Source organism: Doryrhamphus excisus, linkage group LG3 (genome assembly GCF_037039965.1).
Source record: "Doryrhamphus excisus strain RoL-2023G ecotype Guam linkage group LG3, RoL_Dexc_Guam_v1.1, whole genome shotgun sequence".
In the NCBI taxonomy this organism is placed as follows: domain Eukaryota; kingdom Metazoa; phylum Chordata; class Actinopteri; order Syngnathiformes; family Syngnathidae; genus Doryrhamphus; species Doryrhamphus excisus.
Genome location: NC_136359.1, coordinates 4,670,255 through 4,691,573, shown reverse-complemented (window position 1 = coordinate 4,691,573; position 21,319 = coordinate 4,670,255). Strand labels below are relative to the sequence as shown.

Genomic DNA, 21,319 nt, shown 5'->3' with positions numbered 1-21,319 from the left:
ATTCATTCATTTTCTACCGCTTATCCTCACAAGGGTCACAAAGGGTTGCTGGAGCCTATCCCAGCTGTCTTCAGGCGAGAGGCGGGGTACACAATGTACTGGTGGCCAGCCAATCACAGGGCACATATAGACAAACAACCATTCACACTCACATTCATACCTATGGACAATTTGGAGTCGCTAATTAACCTAGCATGTTTTTGGAATGTGGGAGGAAACCGGAGTACCCGGAGAAAACCCACGCATGCACGGGGAGAACATGCAAACTCCACACAGACATGCCTGACGGTGGAATTGAACCCTGGTCTCCTAGCTGTGAGGCCTAAAATGAGATATATTATACATAATGAAACATAACATACACTTGGATGTTAGCATTGATAGAGTCCCTTGTGTTGTTTTTGTTTTTTTACCTACCATCCTTATTGGTGGCCATTGAAGCATCAACATGTACAAGCTAGCTCGTGTGCATTGGAGAACAAGTAAATCAATGAATGCAAGAACACGCGTGCGAGTGTGTATGTGTGACATTTCAAAGTAAAACATCCTCCCTGGCATTGGGAGTTGTCAGATTCGACTTAGCCCGGCATCAAAGAAACGACTCTCTCGCTTCATGTGTTTTATTGGCCTTTTTTTTATAGTGTGTCCACTCAGAGGTACAATCTGCAACCGACTGTGTCCAGCTGTGCTTTAAACATTTATTGTGTACCACACACACACACACACACACACACACACACACACAGGACACACACTTGTAGTAAAAAGTCGATTCTTGCGGGTCCACCTTTGTAAAGACGACTCAATTTGTAGGCCTTTGAAATGAACATTTGGAGCATAAGTGTTCACTGACTTGCCTCTTTGAAGAGCAGTTCTAAGCTCACTACTTGGTTTTTAACTTCATTACCGTAAGAGTTGGCCGCCGTAAGTCGGAATTTGGGGACTGGAAATGCAAGAATGGACTGGAATGGAAATATTGCAACTTCATGATCAGAATTCATTCATTCATTTTCTACCGCTTATCCTCACAAGGGTCGCGGGGGTGCTGGAGCCTATCCTAGCTGTCTTCGGGCGAGAGGCGGGGTACACCCTTCATGAGAAGAACGTTGAAATGGAACATTTAAAAAAAAACAACAACATCAAAAATGGGGCAAGAGCAGCTACAATTTAAAAGGAATAAAGTCAAAATATGATGAGAAAAATTTTGTATTTAAATGAGGAAAAAAGCAGCCATTTTAGGACAATACATTTTTAATATTATAAAAAATAGTGTAAAATCAATAATGTTATTATGATTATGATTATGATTATGATTATGATTATTATTATTATTATTATTATTATTATTATTATTATTATTATTATTATTATTATTATTATTATTATCAATAATAATAATAATAATAATAATCATAATATAATAATAATATTATAACATTTAATAATAGTAATAATTATTATGTTTACTATTAATAATAATAATAATAATAATAATCATAATCATAATAATCATAATTATCATAATAATCATAATTATCATAATAATCATAATTATCATAATAATCATAATTATCATAATAATTATTATTATTAGTTGTAGTAGTAGTAGCAGTAGTAGTAGTAGTAGTAGTAGTAGTAGTAGTAGTAGTAGTAGTAGAAGTATCATTATTATTCATTTTCTACCGCTTATCCTCACGAGGGTCGCGGGGGGTGCTGGAGCCTATCCCAGCTGTCTTCGGGCATGAGGCGGGGTACACCCTGGACTGGTGGCCAGCCAATCACAGGGCACATATAGACAAACAACCATTCACACTCACATTCATACCTATGGACAATTTGGAGTCGCCAATTAACCTAGCATGTTTTTGGAATGTTGGAGGAAACCGGAGTACCCGGAGAAAACCCACGCATGCACGGGGAGAACATGCAAATTCCCCACAGAGATGGCCCAGGAATTGAACCCTGGTCTCCTAGCTGTGGTGTCTGCGCGCTAACCACTCAACCGCCGTGCCACTCATGATCAGAATATTACCAAAAAATAGACTAAAGTCATAATATCACAAGAGAAAGTCATAATGTTACATAATGTTAATATTAAGACTTCATCTCCATAACTTAATGTCCTTTTTGATATTACCCTTTTATTGCCGTCATTTTATGACTTTTTTTCTGTAAGATTACGACTTTATGATTGCAGCAATACAACTTTAACATTATGACTTTTTTAAGAAATATTATACTCCAACAGGGCTGCGCAGAGGTCGAGTGGTTAGCGTGCAGACCTCATAGCTAGGAGACCCAAGTTCAATTCCACCCTTAGCCATCTCTGTGTGAAGTTTGCATGTTCTCCCCGTGCATGCGTGGGTTTTCTCCGGGTACTCCGGTTTCCTCCCACATTCCAAAAACATGCTAGGTTAATTAGCGACTCCAAATTGTCCATAGGTATGAATGTGAGTGTGAATGGTTGTTTGTCTATATGTGCCCTGTAATTGGCTGGCGAGTCCAGGGTGTACCCCACCTCTCGCCCGAAGACAGCTGGGACAGGCTCCAGCACCCCTGCGACCCTCGTGATCATCATCATCATAATAATAATAATAACAAAATAATTATAATTATATATATAATCATTAGCATTATAGTATTACTGGTATTATAATTATAATACATTATTGATTTTACATGATTTTTTATAATATTACAAATTTATTGTCCCAAAATGGTGGGCTTTTTTCCTCATTTAAATACCAAATTTTTGTCGTCATATTTTGACTTTATTCCTTTTAAATTGTAGCTGATTTTGCCCCATTTTTGATGTTGTTGGGTTTTTTTATGTTCCATTTCAATGTTCTTCTCATAAAGGGTGTACCCCGCCTCTTGCCCGAAGACAGCTGGGATAGGCGCCAGCACCCCCCGCGACCCTCGTGAGGATATGCGGTCACTTTTTGGCCACTTTTTTCCTCAAATTAATATTATGGCGCTCCCTTGTATTTTTTTTTCAGTGTTCCACAAACACACCTCGGTACCTAAAAGACGACGGTAGAGTTGTAGCCAGCTATTTGTCCTTAGTCAGCCTTCACTTCTTCCTCATTCTATCACAGCCCATTCTGTCAGCCTGCCTTCATAGTGCACACACACACACACACACACACACACGCACGTGCATGCACACACACGCAAACGTCGAAACACATTATTCATTCATGCGGGTCGAAAGTGTTCACCCACGTCCAGTTGCTTTTCCCCAGCCTGCATCTTGTTGGAGGGAGACAGCCTATTATGCGAAGCTGTCAGGCTGTAAAAAAAGCGTCAACGCTCAAGAAAAGGACATTTTCAATCACGACAAACTAAAAAGAATTAGAGGCATACAAGTCGGCAAATGGATTGAGCGATGATTTAGAAAAGCGAGCAGACGTTTGTGTGTGATATTTTTTTTTTTTGTCTCAGATTGACAGATGCTGTCAAGATGCAACAGAAAAACGATGTTTCACACACTTAAACATCTTTGAAAATAGACTCTAAAGTTGTGGTTCTCAACTGGTTTGGTTGTGGGACCCACCATTGGCCACCAGCCCTCAATGACATTCTATATTACTACATATTTATACGTAGTAATACGTCTTTTTCACCACAAAGAGGTGATGACCCAACTCCACAATAGAAGCAAGCATGTTTGGCATACTTGTGTTCTTATGAATCTGTATAACTGGTTGTAACCTATGCTTAAAAAAAAAAATTTTTTTTAGTTTTTTTAAAAGTTAATTTTAAATTTTAAATTTAAAAAGTTTTGTAAAAGTAATTTTCCTGTTATTAAAACATATTATATCTTCATTAACACTACTAGTTCGAGACCTGACCGTGATAAGTAGAATTCCTATTTTTTTAGTTAGAGCATCGAACACCTGTTTACGACCTTCTAAATCTATTTTTTCTATTATTAGAGCATCCATACATGACCTAACACCCCTATAGTCACCCCTACAGTGAAATTACACATTCATTCATTCATTCATTTTCTACCGCTTATCCTCACAGGTGTTGCGAGGGGTGCTGGAGCCTATCCCAGCTGTCTTCGGGTGACAGGCGGGGTACACCCAGCCAATCACAGGGCACATATAGACAAACAACCATTCACACTCACATTTAGACACAATCGGACACAATAGAAGCGAAAAGGCATCTTGCTAGAAGACAGTCATATGCATTGAAGGGAAATTGTAACACATACATGTGTCAAAATAATCAAAAATCTGGTACTTTTACAATCAGTAACTGTTTCATTTGTTCACTTCCTGCTTTCCTAATATAGTTTAATTTTTAATTTTTAATTTTTAATTTTTAATTTTTAATTTTTAATTTTTAATTTTTAATTTTTAATTTTTAATTTTTAATTTTTAATTTTTAATTTTTAATTTTTAATTTTTAATTTTTAGCACAATCGGACACAATAGAAGCGAAAAGGCATCTTACTAGAAAACAATCATATGCATTGAAGGGAAATATTAGGGAAAATATTAACTAATATTATAATATTATAATATTAATTAATATTAAAAGGGAAATATTAACACATACATGTGTCAAAATCATCAAAAATGCCTGCAATTGAATGAGTTAAAAGGGGCTGTTCAGAACACAACTTAAACTGAAGACCCCATCCTCTCTATTGCACACTCTTCTCCAGCAGATATCTGCAGCTGTGTGTAGGAAAAAAGGGCACAAAATTGTCTTGGGGGCCAGAACATATATTTAACACACACCATATTTTTTGTTTATAATTTTCCTTGAATTATTTGTCTAATTTTATCTGTAAAAGTGTTATACTATCAGCTGTATGTTCTAATGTCCCTTTTTTCAGAAGCACTTTAATCATCAGACCACATCAAACTATGTGATTTAATGGTATGCCGAATGTGGTAATGGTAATGGTTTTATTTCATTTGAACATGCATCAGTAACTGTTACATTTGTTCACTTCCTGCTTTCCTTATTTAATTTTTTCCTAGTTTAATTTTAATTTTTTAATTTTAATTTTTTTATTTGTAATTTTTAATTATTAATTTTATTTTTTATTTTTTATTTTTTATTTTTTATTTTTTATTTTTTATTTTTTATTTTTTATTTTTTATTTTTTATTTTTTATTTTTTATTTTTTATTTTTTATTTTAGCCTTGTGCATTATTTTAGCTGTTTGAAGATGAACTATATCAGCAAGTTGAAGTATTTGTGATTTTAGAAATAAGGAGTTAGTATGTTCTCTGTAGGCGGCATTATGAATTATCCTTACTGACCTTTTTTTGCAGTACATTTAGCGAGTGAAGATTGCTTTTATAGTTATTAGCCCATATTTCCACACAATAAGTAAGATATGGTAGAACAAGAGAGCAATAAAGAGTGTGGAGTGATTTCTGATTGAGAACAAATTTTGCTTTGTTCAATATTTCAATATTTCTGGCCACCTTATGTTGTATATTTGTAATATGAAGTTTCCAGCTCATATTTTCATCTATTGTGATCCCCAGAAATGTATTTTCCATGATTTTAGTTTTACTTAAGTTCAAGGACAATCTATTATCATCAAACCATTTTTTTTAGTGTGACCATTTCTTTTCTGACCTTTCTAATGATTTTGTCTGTATTCTCTCCAAAACAAAAAGCAGAAAGATTGTGGCCCCCGGGCCGTAGTTTGCCCACCCGTGATCTACATTTTAGTTGAGTTCTATCTTTTTTCAACATGTGATTTGACCTCAAAGAGGAATATGATAATAATGGAGACATATCTGGCGTTATTAACCTTAAAATGACAGGAGAAACAGATAAAGATTTATTCATTAAAAAGATGATGGTGATTATAATCGCCATCGCAAGGTTGCCACCTAAGAGGATTATCAATGACTTTGATAAGTTCATTGAGCTCAGCCACTTCTTTACAATGAGACCATTACCAAAATATTATGTATGAAAGTTTAAGTATTTTAAAAAAAATCATATTAATAATGTTTATTTTCAGCTTTGAGTTTTCAGTATGAAACTTAATTATGAGCACACTCCCATGAGACGCTTGAGGTGGGTTGTAGCGCCCTCGTGTGGCGACTCTGCAGACCTTCCCAGTGAAAGCGCTCGTGCGGTCACATTAACACATTGTCCGTCAAATGTGATTTAAAAAAAAGAATAAAAGTTCATACCGTCCCTTTAAATCTTAAATCTGCATCCATCCCACACATTTATTTGCCGTATCTCCACATCTTTTGACCTCTTTTTTTCCCTTCCCCTTGTGCCCGCCTTTCAACATTCCTCCCTCATTAGCTTCTTCGTCTCACCTTCTCGCTCCCTTTGTCACAAGAAACTTTTTGAACACTTTCTCTCTACTTTTTTTTGTAGATGTAATCAAGACATCTGAATGTGAAGCTTTTAAAGCCGCAGTCCTACTGAAAGAAGACCCTTGTAAAATAATTAACAACCTTATTAAGATTGAAGAGTTTTATGAAAGGTGTCTCTGGTTGGCTGTGTCTAGACAAATGGTCTTATTACAACATGCCGCAGGGCTCTTTAAAACATTCTTTTTAATCCTATACACATTGTCCTTTAAGTCTGAAAGGAGCTCGGAGTTTAAAAAAAAAAAGATGTAAGAAATAGAGATGTCATTATTTAGTAGGGAGGTTGAAAAGTTGCCTTCACTCGTGTCCTTGAGGGTTGCTAATAATTGGCGCTTTCCGAAAAGGTAGCGATGAAACAGGAGTTTTGAAGCGTACTTCCTGAATCATACGCCTTTTCCTCTTTTTTTTCCCAGCTGCTCCGAGCACAGACGACGTGGCTCTCTACGTGGGCGTGGTCATCGCCGTCATCATGTGCCTGGTCATCTCCGTTATTGTGGCGCTTTTTGTGTACCGCAAAACGCACCGCGACTTTGACTCGGATATTATCGACACGTCTGCGTTGAACGGAGGCTTCCAGTCGGTCAACATCAAGACGGCCAGATCAGGTATGCGACCTCGGCGACCATCGTCCGCAGGGTCATGGGGGGGGGTCGCCATCATTTGGACACTATAGTTTCTATCTATTCATTCATTCATTTTCAACCGCTTTTTCCTCACGAGTGGGGGTGCTGGATCCTTCTTAATGTATTTGCTCTATTATTAGAGCATCCACGCATGACCTAACACCCCTATAGTCACCCATACAGTGATATTACACAATATAGTAGAAATGTAGACATTCATTCCTTCATTCATTTTCTATCACTTATCCTCACGAAGGTCACAAAGGGTGCTGGAGCCTATCCCAGCTGTCTTCGGGCAAGAGGCGGGGTACACCCTGGACTGGTGGCCAGCCAATCACAGGGCACATATAGACAAACAACCATTCACACTCACATTCATACCTATGGACAATTTGGAGTCGCTAATTAACCTAGCTAGAATGTGTTTTTTTCTCCGATTGCAGCAACTGTTTTGGGTGAAACTAATCTAAAGGTGACTGTAGGGATGTTATCCAATTCTAGAGGGCTCTAGGAAGTTTATAAAAACATATTTAGACATTTATAAACAGTTTTTTATGCCATAATTAGGAAAATACTCCATTTATTAATATTGGATCGTACTTTGCAGAATTTAACATCTTGGTTTGTCACCAATTAATCGTAATAACGAAGGGACGTTCTCTATTCTTGCTATCTTGCTATAACCTGGGAAGTAGTCTCTAAGGGTCTACGGGTCTCTGTGGGTCTTGTCCTCACCGATCTTGCACATTCAGGCCAAATCACTCCTCCTGTCCGTCAGCAGTCCTGCCTACTTTTATCTTTGCTTGTACCGCAGTCTCCGTCTGGGCCTGGCGGTCACCACGGCGACTCCATCCTACCAGCCCATCACTGGCCGCTCCTTATTAAGTCAGTCTTATGTCAGTCTTCCCGTCTGCGTTGACATTTGCTTCTATCAGCGAACAGGAGTTAGCGCACACTCTCTCGTGTCCATGTGATCACTTACCAGAAGTGTCAGGGAATTTCAAGATGGATGGAGATATTGCTTACATCACTGTAATACTTTTTATCTTCAAAATAATGCAGTACATGATGTAAATCCCCTCCTTCGTGAGCAAGGCCTTGCATGTTGTGAACTCACTGACGGTTCAGACAGACAAAAAGATGAGCGTATTGCAGGGGTGTCACCACGGCGGCTAGTTTTTATTAGCCTGCGGCACATTCTAAAGATGTCATTTAACAAAAAAAAGCCTGGAAAAAGCAAAGCAAAAAATTGAAAAATTGGCCGAAATTTTGGAAGGAAAATTAAAAATATGAAGAAATAAATAAAATAATAATAAAGTTGTAAAATGAGTAAACCCAATGTCATTTTAGCAGTTAAACACAAAAAATGATATTTCAAAAGTCTTAATATTACGATATTAGAAATATAAAAAAACAATATGAAATTAGGTTGTGGAAAAAGTTCTAATGTTACAAAAATAAAGTCAAAATATTAAAGGAATGAAGTCATAATCATGAGGAAAAACATTTATGAGCGTAACATTGAAGTGGAACATTTAAAGAAAACAACAACATCAAAAATGGGGCAAAAGCAGCTACAATTTAAAAGGAATAAAGTCAAAATATGAAGAGAAAAATGTAGTATTTAAATAAAGAAAAAAGCAGCCATTTTAAGACAATACATTTGTAATATTATAAAAAATGTAAAATCAATAATGTAATTTTTAAAATAATTATTATTTTAATAATTAATTATTTATAAATAATAATAATAATAATAATAATAATTGTTATTATTATTATTATTATTATTCAGTAGGGGCTCTAAGAGTAAATTATTATAAAAAAATAATAATAACAATAACAATAATAATAATAATTATTATTATTATTGTTATTATTATTTTTTTATTATTATTTTAAAAATTCCATTATCGATTTTACATTATTTTTATAATATTACAAATTTATTGTCCTAAAATTGCTGTTTTTTCTTTATTTAAATACTAAAATGTTCTCTTCATATTTTGCCTTTATTCCTTTTAAATTGTGCAGTTGATACTTTATATCAGTATATCAGTATATCAGTATATCAGTATATCAGTATATCAGTATATCAGTATATCAGTATATCAGTATATCAGTATATCAGTATATCAGTATATCAGTATATCAGTATATCAGTATTTATATACAGTATATTACAGCACTGAGACACATATATACGGGCAGTTTGGACACCATTTTTATATTTCCTCAAATATAATTCACCCAACTGAAAAGAGTACCAGATATGTATTAGCGCTAAGGCGTATACACACGTTTTACCTGCTGTGATGATGCAAGAATGCAAACTAGATAAACTGTAAGTGAAAGAGCATCACAGAAAATAACTGAGAAGCACCCCTCTAAGGAGTTATGTGCTACGATGTTTGTGAAGGAAAACACAGGAAGTGAGAGTCAGACAATGTGCACGGAAGACTAAATAGCGAGGATCATTTATTAAAGTAATAATTGGCAGCTTCAAGCGTAAACAGGCGTGTGATTGAGAACGAGAAATGAGAATGAATAGTTTTTTGTAAAAGCATCATTTCAGCTTTGTTCCGTATAAGTTGTTCCGTATAAGGAATTGTTCCGTATAAGTAAAGCTGACCTCCATCGTAAATGTTTACAATTTGTTGATTTCTACCTGTCGAATACCAGCGCTGTGTTGATTCCTGCACAAGTCTCACTGATTAAGAAGCAGCGTGTTCCTGTTCCCGCGGTGTTGTGTTTATGGTTTGATTGGGCGCCCGTGTGTGGAGCCGTGTTTTACATTGCAGATGTGGGTTTATTTTTAGCAGCTGCCGAGTGGGAGGCCGGGAAGTTTGCTTGCGTTACATGAAAAGTGTCAAGTTTTCGTACATCACCTGGGACAACTCTGGAAAGAACCGTGTAGAACTCCCTTTTAGACATGTGCTGTACACTCTACTCTACACACAGGAGAGTTGAAAACATTTAACCTGAAGCATAGGCAGGGAATATTATAGCTCCTGGGTTCCCAAAGTGGAATACGAGTATTGTAATTGTAAAACTTTAAAACAGCCTGACTAGCCTATCACTCACAGTCCCACAGTGCGCTTGAACGCCTCATTATGTCACCAGCATGCAGGAAGCGAAAGTAGAAGAGAGCACAAAAAAAAAAATCGAGATGTTATGTACACTATTTACATCTGTGTACATGTTGATCTCACCGCACGGTTTATTGCACAGTTTATTGCATGGTTATTACTACTCAAGTATAACTATGAAAACGACAGTACTACTTAATGCTTACATTTTAAATACGTTCTCCTTCCCACAACTACAACAGTAAAAATCATCATTAATTTTAAATAATTGTTAAATAATTGTTAAATAATTGTTAAATAATTTTAAAATAATTTTAAAATAATTTTAAAATAATTTTAAAATAATTTTTGAATAATTTTTAAATAATTTTTAAATAATTTTTAATGCATTTTCAAATAATTTTTAAATATTTTTTAAATAATTTGTAAATATTTTTTAAAATAGTTTTAAATAATCTTTAATATTTACAATAATTTATAATATGTTTTATTTTTTTAATATTTTGTAATATTTTTAAAAATTTGTAATATTTCATAATATTTTTTAAAATCATTTTTTAAACATTTTTTAAAATATTTTTTAATTATTTAAAAAATATTTTTTAATTATTTTTTAATTATTTTTTAATTATTTTTTAATTATTTTTTAATTATTTTTTAAATTATTTTTTAATTATTTTTTAATTATTTTTTAATTATTTTTTAATTATTATCACACATTCTCAACAAATGTTTTTTTATCCTCCATCACTTGTCCTCTACTGTCTTCATGTTGTATAATTTTTTTTCGTTTAATTCTATTTCCGTTCTCTCCAACCCCTCCCCCCCATCCCCTCCCCACCCCCCCCAGCCGACCTGCTTACAGCCCCCCCTGATTTGACAAATGCCGCCGCCATGTATCACGGTCCCATGTATGCCCTCCATGCCGTATCAGATAAAATCCCAATGACCAACTCTCCACTCTTAGAGCCCCTACCCAACCTGAAGATCAAAGTATACAACTCCTCCGGTCTGGTCACCCCACAGGACGACCTCGGAGGAGACTTCACGTCCAAACTCTCCCCCAAGGTAAGGCCTTGAGCTTTGTCATGCCGCTGTCTGATTCAGTTGTAACAAAAAATGGTATAGCTCATAATGCTATGGGTACTGTTAAAAAGGATTCTGCCTAAACGGGCTGCAGCACATCATAAAAAAGCAAAGTTTGGTACATTCCAACTAAAAAATTTAAATAACATTTTTATTTTTCCGAAATGTCATATAACCATAGGCAGTGTACTGTAGAAGAAAGTGGAAAGTGGGCGGTGAGTTAAGTTATAAATTCTGCAGAGGATCTTTCTTACCGTTTGCCGTTCGCTCTTTTGTTGATTGCAAATGTCATATTTTGTGTTAGCATATATTATACAGTGGTGTAAAAAAAGCTCCCTTTCTAATTTTTTATTATTTGCCTCTTTCTCACACTTAAATGTTTCAGATCAATAAAACATTTTTTTTTTAAAGATAAAAAATGAACACATAAGATTAAGATAGATATGCCTTTATTCGTCCCTCAGTGGGGAAATGTGTGTTGCACAGCAGCAGAGTACAGAGTCAGTTAAGCAGTACAAAATACACAATATAGAAAAATAAACAATATAAACAACCCAAGTATTAACAAAAATCAACAGTTTTTCCCAGAGTTATATACAATAAAGTTTGTAGATAATATGAAACGAGATGAGATCTTGTTATAGAGTTAATATGAGGTTTTAAATGCAGTTTTAAATTAAAAATTGTCTTATTAAGGGAGAGAAAAAAGGTTATAAAGGCATTTTTTAAAGCTTTGGGACTCTAGCTAACCACCATGAGAGCCATTATCTACAAAGGGCCAAAACATGGAACCTTTCCGAGACATTTTATAGTCAGTTCTATATAATCAGTTCTAATATTTACATTTCTTTGATGATCTGAAACATTAAAATGTGACAAACATGCAAAAAAAACAACACAATTGACACCACTGTGTTCTGTTTCAGTGACTGCCTTAACCGAGTGCTATGTCTGATTCAACTGAGTGAACTGCAGAATCCAAATTGCTTTTTTTTTACATGTCACTGCTCACATTTAAACACATAATGCAGTTTTTAATGAAAAATTGTCCTATTAAGGGAGAGAGAAAAGGTTATAAAGGCATTTTTAAAACTTTGGGACTCTAGCTAACCACAATGAGAGCCATTATCTACAAAGGGCCAAAACATGGAACCTTTCCAAGACATTTTATAATCAGATGTGTTGTCATTGACGAATATTTACATTTCTTTGATGATCTGAAACATTAAAATGTGACAAACATGCAAAAAAACAACACAATTGACACCACTGTGTGTATATTTCTGTTTCAGTGACTGCCTTAACCGAGTGCTATGTCTGATTCAACTGAGTCAACTGCAGAATCCTAATTGCTTTTTTTTTACATGTCACTGCTCACATTTAAACCGTGAAATGCAAAGCAGTTCATATTTTCTTACCACGCTTGCTCATACCCTTCGGTGATTTGAGATCTTCCTTCTTCCAGCTGAGCCTTGTGGCGGCGCTCCCAGGCATGCAGGAGCCTCCGCTTTCCCTGCAGCACTTCTCAAGGAAACCGACTAAAAACACTAAATATATTATTTGCATGGAGCAGTATGGATGGCTTGCATAGTGCATACATACATGAAAATGAATGCATCAAAGAGATAGAATCAATTCAAAGAAATATAGCGGCCATGCTGGGTTCAAAAACATTCGTCAATGCAGTGTGCGCCATCACAAAGTCAAACAATTTCTGAAAAAATATTAATGAAAGCTAGAGGTAAATTTGACCCTTGACCTCAACGGCCTCAGTCATCTTCAATATGGCACACAGTTTAAAAAAATCTATCATTTTTTCCTCTTGCAGTAACTGGTAACAATGGTTTCCTAGGTAACGCAGTCCCTGCTGGAGAACAGCGACACGATGAACCTCCGCAACCAGAGCTTGGCCCGGACTCGAGACCCCTCCTGCACGGCTCACGGATCCTTCAGCAACCAGGGAGGTCACCTGATCGTTCCCAACTCTGGTAACTAGCACTCTGTAAAGCTAGCATACCTGCAACATCCGTAATGTAAACATGACAACATGACGGGTCATAAATGTTCCACCAGGAGTGAGTCTGCTGGTTCCGGCGGGTGCGGTCCCACAGGGGAGGCTGTATGAGATGTACGTGACGGTGCACAGGAAGGACAGCTCCAGGCAAGTCTTACCCACCCCTGCAACTCCCCACCCCCACTACGTCTTTCATGTGGCGTTTTTCCTCTTCATCTCAACATCTCTCGACAGTTTTTTTCACCTTTTTCTGTTCTTTTTCTCTGCACGGGGAGGGCTTCAAACAGTGGCCTTGCTTCTACCGCCAAACATAAAGAGTTATTATTATTCACTTATTCATTAGTCTTTTGATCATTTATACAGCCAAGGTCAGTGAACGCCACTGCTGTTCTTATATTAAATAAGATAATAATAATAATATATACACTTGGAAGCCTTTAGGGTACTCTCTGAAGTAACGGAGCATTTTACTTATTCCTTACTTATTTCCACCTGTGCATACATGAATTTATTTTCATCGCATTTCAACTCTCACTTACACTTTGAATTTGTATTCATGTTTTATAGATTAACAGCTTAACAAGTATAGCAAATCATTTGAATTGTATTGTTTTTATTTAAAATGTCAGACTTGTCTTTTTGCTCTTTTATAAATTAACAATCGCAGACTCATTCATTCATTCATTCATTCATTTTCTACCGCTTTTTTCCTCACGAGTGTTGCGAGGGGTGCTGGAGCCTATCCCAGCTGTCTTCGGGTGACAGGCATGGTACACCCTGTACTGGTGGCCAGCCAATCACAGGGCACATATAGACAAACAACCATTCACACTCACATTCATACCTATGGACAATTTGGAGTCGCCAATTAACCTAGCATGTTTTTGGAATGTGGGAGGAAACCGGAGTACCCGGAGAAAACCCACGCATGCACGGGAAGAACATGCAAACTCCACACAGAGATGGCCGAGGGTGGAATTGAACCCTGCTCTCCTAGCTGTAACCACTCGACCGCCGTGCCGCCCGTACAACCGCAGACTCATTAAATGTAAACATGGAATTTAAACTCTAAATTAATTTATGTATTAATTATTTATATTTATTTATATTGTATTTATTTTATATTTATATATTAAGTTTGTACTCAATTTAATTAATTACAATTATATTTTTACTTATTTTTTATTAAATTTCTATATATTTTAATAATATATTTGTTTATATTTATTTCTATTATATTTATTTTATATTTATATATACATTTTGTACTCAATTTAATTGATTGAAATATATATTTGTTTTTATTTTTATTAAATTTCTATATATTTTAATAATATATTTGTTTATATTTATTTATATTATATTTATTTTATATTTATATATAAATTTTTTTGTCAATTTAATTAATTTAAATATATATTTGTACTTATTTTTTAAATACAATTTCACAATTATTAATGGTCTTATACATTAACAGAACATAAGCATTGGATTTTATTTAATTTTATTTATTCACATAAATTCTGTATTAAGATTAAGATTAAGATATGCCTTTATTCGTCCCTCAGTGGGGAAATTTGTTTTGGTTGTAATACATTTCCCATTCATATATTTATTTGGGGGCGGCACGGCGGACGAGTGGTTAGTCCAGGGTGTACCCCGCCTCTCACTCAAAGACAGCTGGGATAGGCTCCAGCACCCCCCCCCCATGACCCTCGTGAGGAAAAAGCGGTAGAGAATGAATTAATTATTATTTTGACTTTGTTGATGGTTTCTGGAGTCACATAATGGACACCCACTTAATTACAATTGTGCTTCCATATTATATATATATATATATAAAATCCCGAATTTGGAATGGTGTTCTTCCACGGATGTTCCCATTCCATTTTTGGAGCGCTCCACACAATGCCTAAAATCTAAATAAAGAATATGTAGAGCCTATGCAACGATAGCGGACTGGTGTTACTGCAGCAATTTCCAAGCCAGTGGCTATTCTTAGGATTAGCGTGTGTTATTTTCTTTCCTATGACATGTCCTATATTTTAATCTCTGCTCCCAATGCAGTGCATGAGTCACTCTCTGCAGGACATTTGAGAAGAAAATCATTATTCCAACTCCATGGCTGCTGTAAATTTTATCTCACTTTGAAAGGCCTCACAAAGTAGAAACAAAAGTATCACACCTTTCCTGCTTAAAAGTAAAGAATAATGTCACACTTGTGTGAGAGGAATGCTGCAAATTCATGGAAGACAACGGAAGTTAGACCTGAGGGATATCCAACTTTAGAGACGTGACTGTTTTTATGTCTTTGTTCAACACTTGGTAGTGAACTGAAGTTGCTCTATCATACTGTCAATGTACATAGTACCTACTATATTGGGTAATATGAGTGTAAAGCTGCCATTACAACACATTGACGAAAAAACAGCCACCGCAGGAAGTATTCTGTCCAGAAAAAAAACAGTAACTGCTAACATGCAAGCCTATATTATCTTATTTATGTCTAAAATGTTTTATTTTCTCTCATTATAAATACTATATTGTGTAAAGCAAACGTAAATGTGACTATAGGGGTGTTATTTCATGTCTAGAGGGCTCTAATAATGTTAAAACCTGTATTTAGAAGGTCATAAATAGGTTTTCTATATCATAACTACAAAAAAATTCAATTTATTAATATTGAATCTGCACGGTCAGGCCACACAGCTAGGAGACCCAAGTTCGATTCCACCCTCAGCCATCTCTGTGTGGAGTTTGCATGTTCTCCCCGTGCATGCTGGGTTTTCTCCGGGTACTGCGGTTTCCTCCCACATTCCAAAAACATGCTAGGTTAATTGTCCATAGATATGGATGTGAGTGTGAATGGTTGTTTGTCTATATGTGCCCTGTGATTGGCTGGCCACCAGTCCAGGGTGTACCCCGCCTCTCGTCCAAAGACAGCTGGGATAGGCTCCAACACCCCCGCGACCCTTGTGAGGATAAGCGGTAGAAAATGAATGAATGAATGTTTTTTTTTCTCTCATGATATGTACTATATTGTGGAAAACAAATGTAAATGTGACTATAGGGGTGTTATTTCATGTCTAGAGGGCTCTAATAATGTTAAAACCTGTATTTAGAAGGTCATCAACAGGTTTTCTATATCAGTAACTACAAAAAAATTCAATTTATTAATATTGAATCGGCTGCACGGCGGTCGAGTGGTTAGCGCGCAGACCTCACAGCTAGGAGACTCAAGTTCAATCCCACCCTCGGCCATCTCTGTGTGGAGTTTGCATGTTCTCCCCGTGCATGCGTGGGTTTTCTCCGGGTACTCCGGTTTCCTCCCACATTCCAAAAACATGCTAGGTTAATTAGCGACTCCAAATTGTCCATAGGTATGAATGTGAGTGTGAATGGTTGTTTGTCTATATGTGCCCTGTGATTGGCTGGCCACCAGTCCGCCTCTCGCCCGAAGACAGCTGGGATAGGCTCCAGTACCCCTCGCAAACCTCGTGAGGATAAGCGGTAGAAAATGAATGAATGAATGAATGTTTTATTTTCTCTCATGATATGTACTATATTGTGGAAAACAAATGTAAATGTGACTATAGGGGTGTTATTTCATGTCTAGAGGGCTCTAATAATGTTAAAACCTGTATTTAGAAGGTCATCAACAGGTTTTCTATATCAGTAACTACAAAAAAATTCAATTTATTAATATTGAATCGGCTGCACGGCGGTTGAGTGGTTAGCGCGCAGACCTCGCAGCTAGGAGACTCGAGTTCAATCCCACCCTCGGCCATCTCTGTGTGGAGTTTGCATGTTCTCCCCGTGCATGCGTGGGTTTTCTCCGGGTACTCCGGTTTCCTCCCACATTCCAAAAACATGCTAGGTTAATTGGCGACTCCAAATTGTCCATAGGTATGAATGTGAGTGTGAATGGTTGTTTGTCTATATGTGCCCTGTGATTGGCTGGCCACCAGTCCAGGGTGTACCCCGCCTCTCGCCCACAGATAGCTGGGATAGGCTCCAGCACCCCCGCGACCCTCGTGAGGATAAGCGGTAGAAAATGAATGAATGAATGAATGTTTTATTTTCTCTCATGATATGTACTATATTGTGGAAAACAAATGTAAATGTGACTATAGGGGTGTTATTTCATGTCTAGAGTGCTCTAATAATGTTAAAACCTGTATTTAGAAGGTCAACTGTATGTGTTTAGACCTCGACTAATTTGGATAACCGTCAAAATTGTACACCTTTATAAATATCCTTTGTGCCCTTTTATCCATATCTGCATCATATTTCAATCGGTTCTGACTTACATGACCTGGCAAAGTTTTCTCAAAAACACTAGTCATAGTTTTTGCTGTCTTCCACCCACATTTCTATAATGACTGAATCCTTTAATAATTGTGAGATTGTCTTTTTCTGCTGGAATTAACCTTCAGTGTGTACTGCAAAATGAACACAATTACACATCACTAATGGCCTTATTGGATGAAGTGGCAAGCCCTGCCTGCATTTGATAATATGCCAAAGGACTGCAGTACAGTTTTCCTCCTTGATGGAATGTTTATTTTATCTTCTCCTGCCCACGTCAACTCCCTTCATGAGTCATTAATGAGCTCTAGCAGCGCAATCGATAATACAGCAGAGGATTAGTGCTGCTTCAAACAACGCTGGTCAAAACAACAACAAAAAAGAAAGGAAAAACTGCACTTATATGTCTCTACTGCGGAGCAGAAAAAGGAGTTTCCATTTTCCGTTTCCTCAGCAGGCCAGCAGGGGGCAACTGGGGTTGCCAGATGCATTGAGAGGTTCGCTTTCTCCTCCTCAAACGGAGGAGTTCAATGATCTTTGGAGCTGAGTTGTGCCCCCTGCCAATGGGCAAAACAGCATGGGTGTCTAAGGTGCGGCTTGGGGGTTGGCCGAAGCACATCATAGAAATAACATTTCAAAAACAAAGAAAAATGTTGATACTAGTAACTAATGACATGTATATCTATATATTGTACTATATCCATCCATTTTTTATGCCACTTATTCCTTATCAAGGTCGCAGGGGGTATGCTGTAGGTTATTAATGTTGTATATTCATTCATTCATTTTCTACCGCTTTTCCTTATGAGGGTCGCGGGGGTGCTGGAGCCTATCCCAGCTGTCTTTGGGCAAGAGGCGGGGTACACCCTGGACTGGTCGCCAGCCAATCACAGTGCACATATAGACAAACAACCATTCACACTCACATTCATACCTATGGACAATTTGGAGTGGCCAATTAACCTAGCATGTTTTTGGAATGTGGGAGGAAACCGGAGTACCCGGAGAAAACCCACGCATGCACGGGGAGAACATGCAAACTCCACACAGAGATGGCCGAGGGTGGAATTGAACCCTGGTCTCCTCGCTGTAACCACTAGACCGCCGTGCGGCCCGCACAACTGCAGACTTGGAAAATGTAAACATGGAATTTAAACTCTAAACTTGTATTAATTTATGTATTAATTATTAACATATTTGTTTATATTTATGTATATTGTATTTATTTTATATTTATATATTAATTTTGTACTCAATTTAATTAATTTAAATAATTTTTTATTAAATATCTATATATTTTAATAATATATTTGTTTATAGTTATTTATATTATATTTATTTTATATTTATATATAAATTTTGTACTCAATTTAATTGATTTAAATATATATTTGTACTTATTTTTATTCAATTTCTATATATTTTAATAATATATTTGTTTATATTTATTCATATTATATTTATATATACATTTTGTAGTCAATTTAATTAATTTAAATATATATTCGTATTTATTTTTTGAATACAATTTCACAATTATTAATGGTCGGGGACAACATGCAAACTCCACACAGAGATGGCCGAGGGTGGAATTGAACCCTGGTCTCCTAGCTGTGAGGTCTGTGCGCTAACCACTTGTCCGCCGTGCCATATAATGTTGTATATATAAAGCATAATAATAAAATTTAGCCCTTTTACAAAAGTAAAAAATATATGAAAACTCCTAAATCAGCCCCAAGTCCTTCAGTGGACTTCATAATTGAAGAACTGGACCGCCATCATCATTTTCAGTCAGCAGGGGGCAGCATTCTGACAGGTTAATGGAGAAATCATTTGATAATTGGTTTAATGGTGCCATTACATGTAATGTAATAAGTGTTGCGGTTCTCAAATGTACTCCAAGTGACAGGAGAGTGCAGTAGTGACTTTTAGTGCCCCGATCTGTCTCGTGCAGGCCCCCCGTGGAGGACGTCCAGACTGTGCTGAGTCCGGTGGTGAGCTGTGGACCTCCAGGAGCTCTGCTGACCAGACCAGTGATCCTCACCATCCACCATTGTGCTGACAACGTGCAGGAGGACTGGCTCATACAGCTGAAGAATCAACTGACTATGGGCGAGTGGGAGGTCAGTGTGTGTGTTTTGTGCTTGTTTATGAACAAATGTATGCACTATTTAATGTGCTTTTATACCATTGAGGTCTACATATTGAAAAAGTATAGAATGCGGGGGCCATTTTTTTTTCCCACATTCCAAAAACATGCTAGGTTAATTGGCGACTCCAAATTGTCCATAGGTATGAATGTGAGTGTGAATGGTTGTTTGTCTATATGTGCCCTGTGATTGGCTGGCCACCAGTCCAGGGTGTACCCCGCCTCTCGCTCGAAGACAGCTGGGATAGGCTCCAGCACGGTAGAAAATGAATGAATATATTGAAAGTAGATTTCCAAATACACACATACCTTTTCAGTGGGTATCTTTCCTGATGAGGGGATTGAACTGACGGCCACTAGTCCGGGGTGTACCCTGCCTCTCGCCCAAAGACAGCTGGGATAGGCTCCAGCACCCCCGCAACCCTTGTGAGGATAAGCGGTAGAAAATGAATGAATGAATGAGAACTGAGAATTATCCCAAAAGTCACTGGTCTTCTCTTCCATTTTTGCTGTTGTTTTTCCGCTAAATTTCATTCAATGTACTGAGGGCCGCACTTTGGACACCCCCTGCCCTGTCATTACAGCGTAACTGCATTTGAACGCCTTTGGGGTTTAATAACAGCTCCACCATGTGGTGTATTTGCCTGAAAACGAATATCACAGGCAACACAGTAGTAGCGCATGTTTTGACACATTTTCACCCTTTTGTGTGCTGCGATTCGGGAGAACAAATACTTGGAAAGTCGGGGAATCTTTATGTAGCCAGAAGCATGTATAGAAAACCCTCCTACCTTCAAAAACCTTCGCAAATCAATGCGTTCCTACGGCGGCATGTTTACAGCACATTAAAGGCATGCATAACCATGCGCACGCATTCCCTCGCAAAACGAGACACACAAAGCATCTGTGATGCGGGATGGAGAAAGAAAAGTAAAACCAAACAGGAAAGGAGGGAGAATTTGCTTTAAAAGAATAAAATAATCGAGTGCCTACAGGCTAAGAAGACATCCAGGAGGTAGGAGACTCCTATCAATGGCAATTTGTTATGCTCCGGTCGTCCTCCTCCTACTCTCATCTTTCCTGTGTCTCTTAGCATGAAGTCTCTACCTCAGCAATCTCAATGTGTGTGTGTGTGTGTGTGTGTGTGGTGTGCATCTATTGGTAAGTGTGTGTGTGCTTGTGAGTGATAAGGCTGTCTAGCAGCATCACTGTGTCTACAAGGCCCCCGTATGCTGTCTTCTGTTGCTTATCACTGCTCAACACAATGTCTCTGCACAATTAGCCATGCATACAAGTGTGTGTGTGTGTGTGTGTGTGTGTCTCAGTAGTAGGGATTGTGTAGAGAAAAAGAAATTCGTCAGGAAGTCGATTTGTTTCTTTTTCTCCATGTAGCAGGGAAATGTTCATTTCCCATTTAGCAAAAAAAAAAAAAAAAGTTAGGAACCATGGGAGGCAGGCAGGGATGGAGGGAGGGAAGCTAATTAAATTCTGCAGGCATCAGGCGGGCCCAGCCACACTCGTGATTACCGCTAATAACACATTCATGCCATGTTTGCTCTCCTAGCCTCTTGTATTGATTCAGCTCATCTGAAAGGAGAACAACTCTGCATCAACTGTTTCAAAACTCAATATATGTATTGCATGCCTTTGTGTGTGTTTGTGTGTGTTTGTGCGTG

At 37.1% G+C, this 21,319-nt stretch overlaps 1 protein-coding gene across 3 annotated transcripts in view; it reads left to right on the top strand.

Moving 5' to 3' along the window:
- Positions 1-21,319, top strand: part of LOC131127950 (netrin receptor UNC5C) — a 253,722-nt gene that overhangs the window by 220,378 nt on the left and 12,025 nt on the right. For 2 of the 3 annotated variants that reach the window (XM_058070370.2, XM_058070371.2), the window contains 5 exons: positions 6,788-6,979; positions 10,937-11,154; positions 13,025-13,160; positions 13,246-13,333; positions 19,449-19,617. In XM_058070370.2, the coding sequence (XP_057926353.2) occupies positions 6,788-6,979; positions 10,937-11,154; positions 13,025-13,160; positions 13,246-13,333; positions 19,449-19,617 (803 nt within the window). The remainder of the gene's footprint in view (positions 1-6,787; positions 6,980-10,936; positions 11,155-13,024; positions 13,161-13,245; positions 13,334-19,448; positions 19,618-21,319) is intronic. The other variant, XM_058070372.2, reaches the window with a different exon arrangement.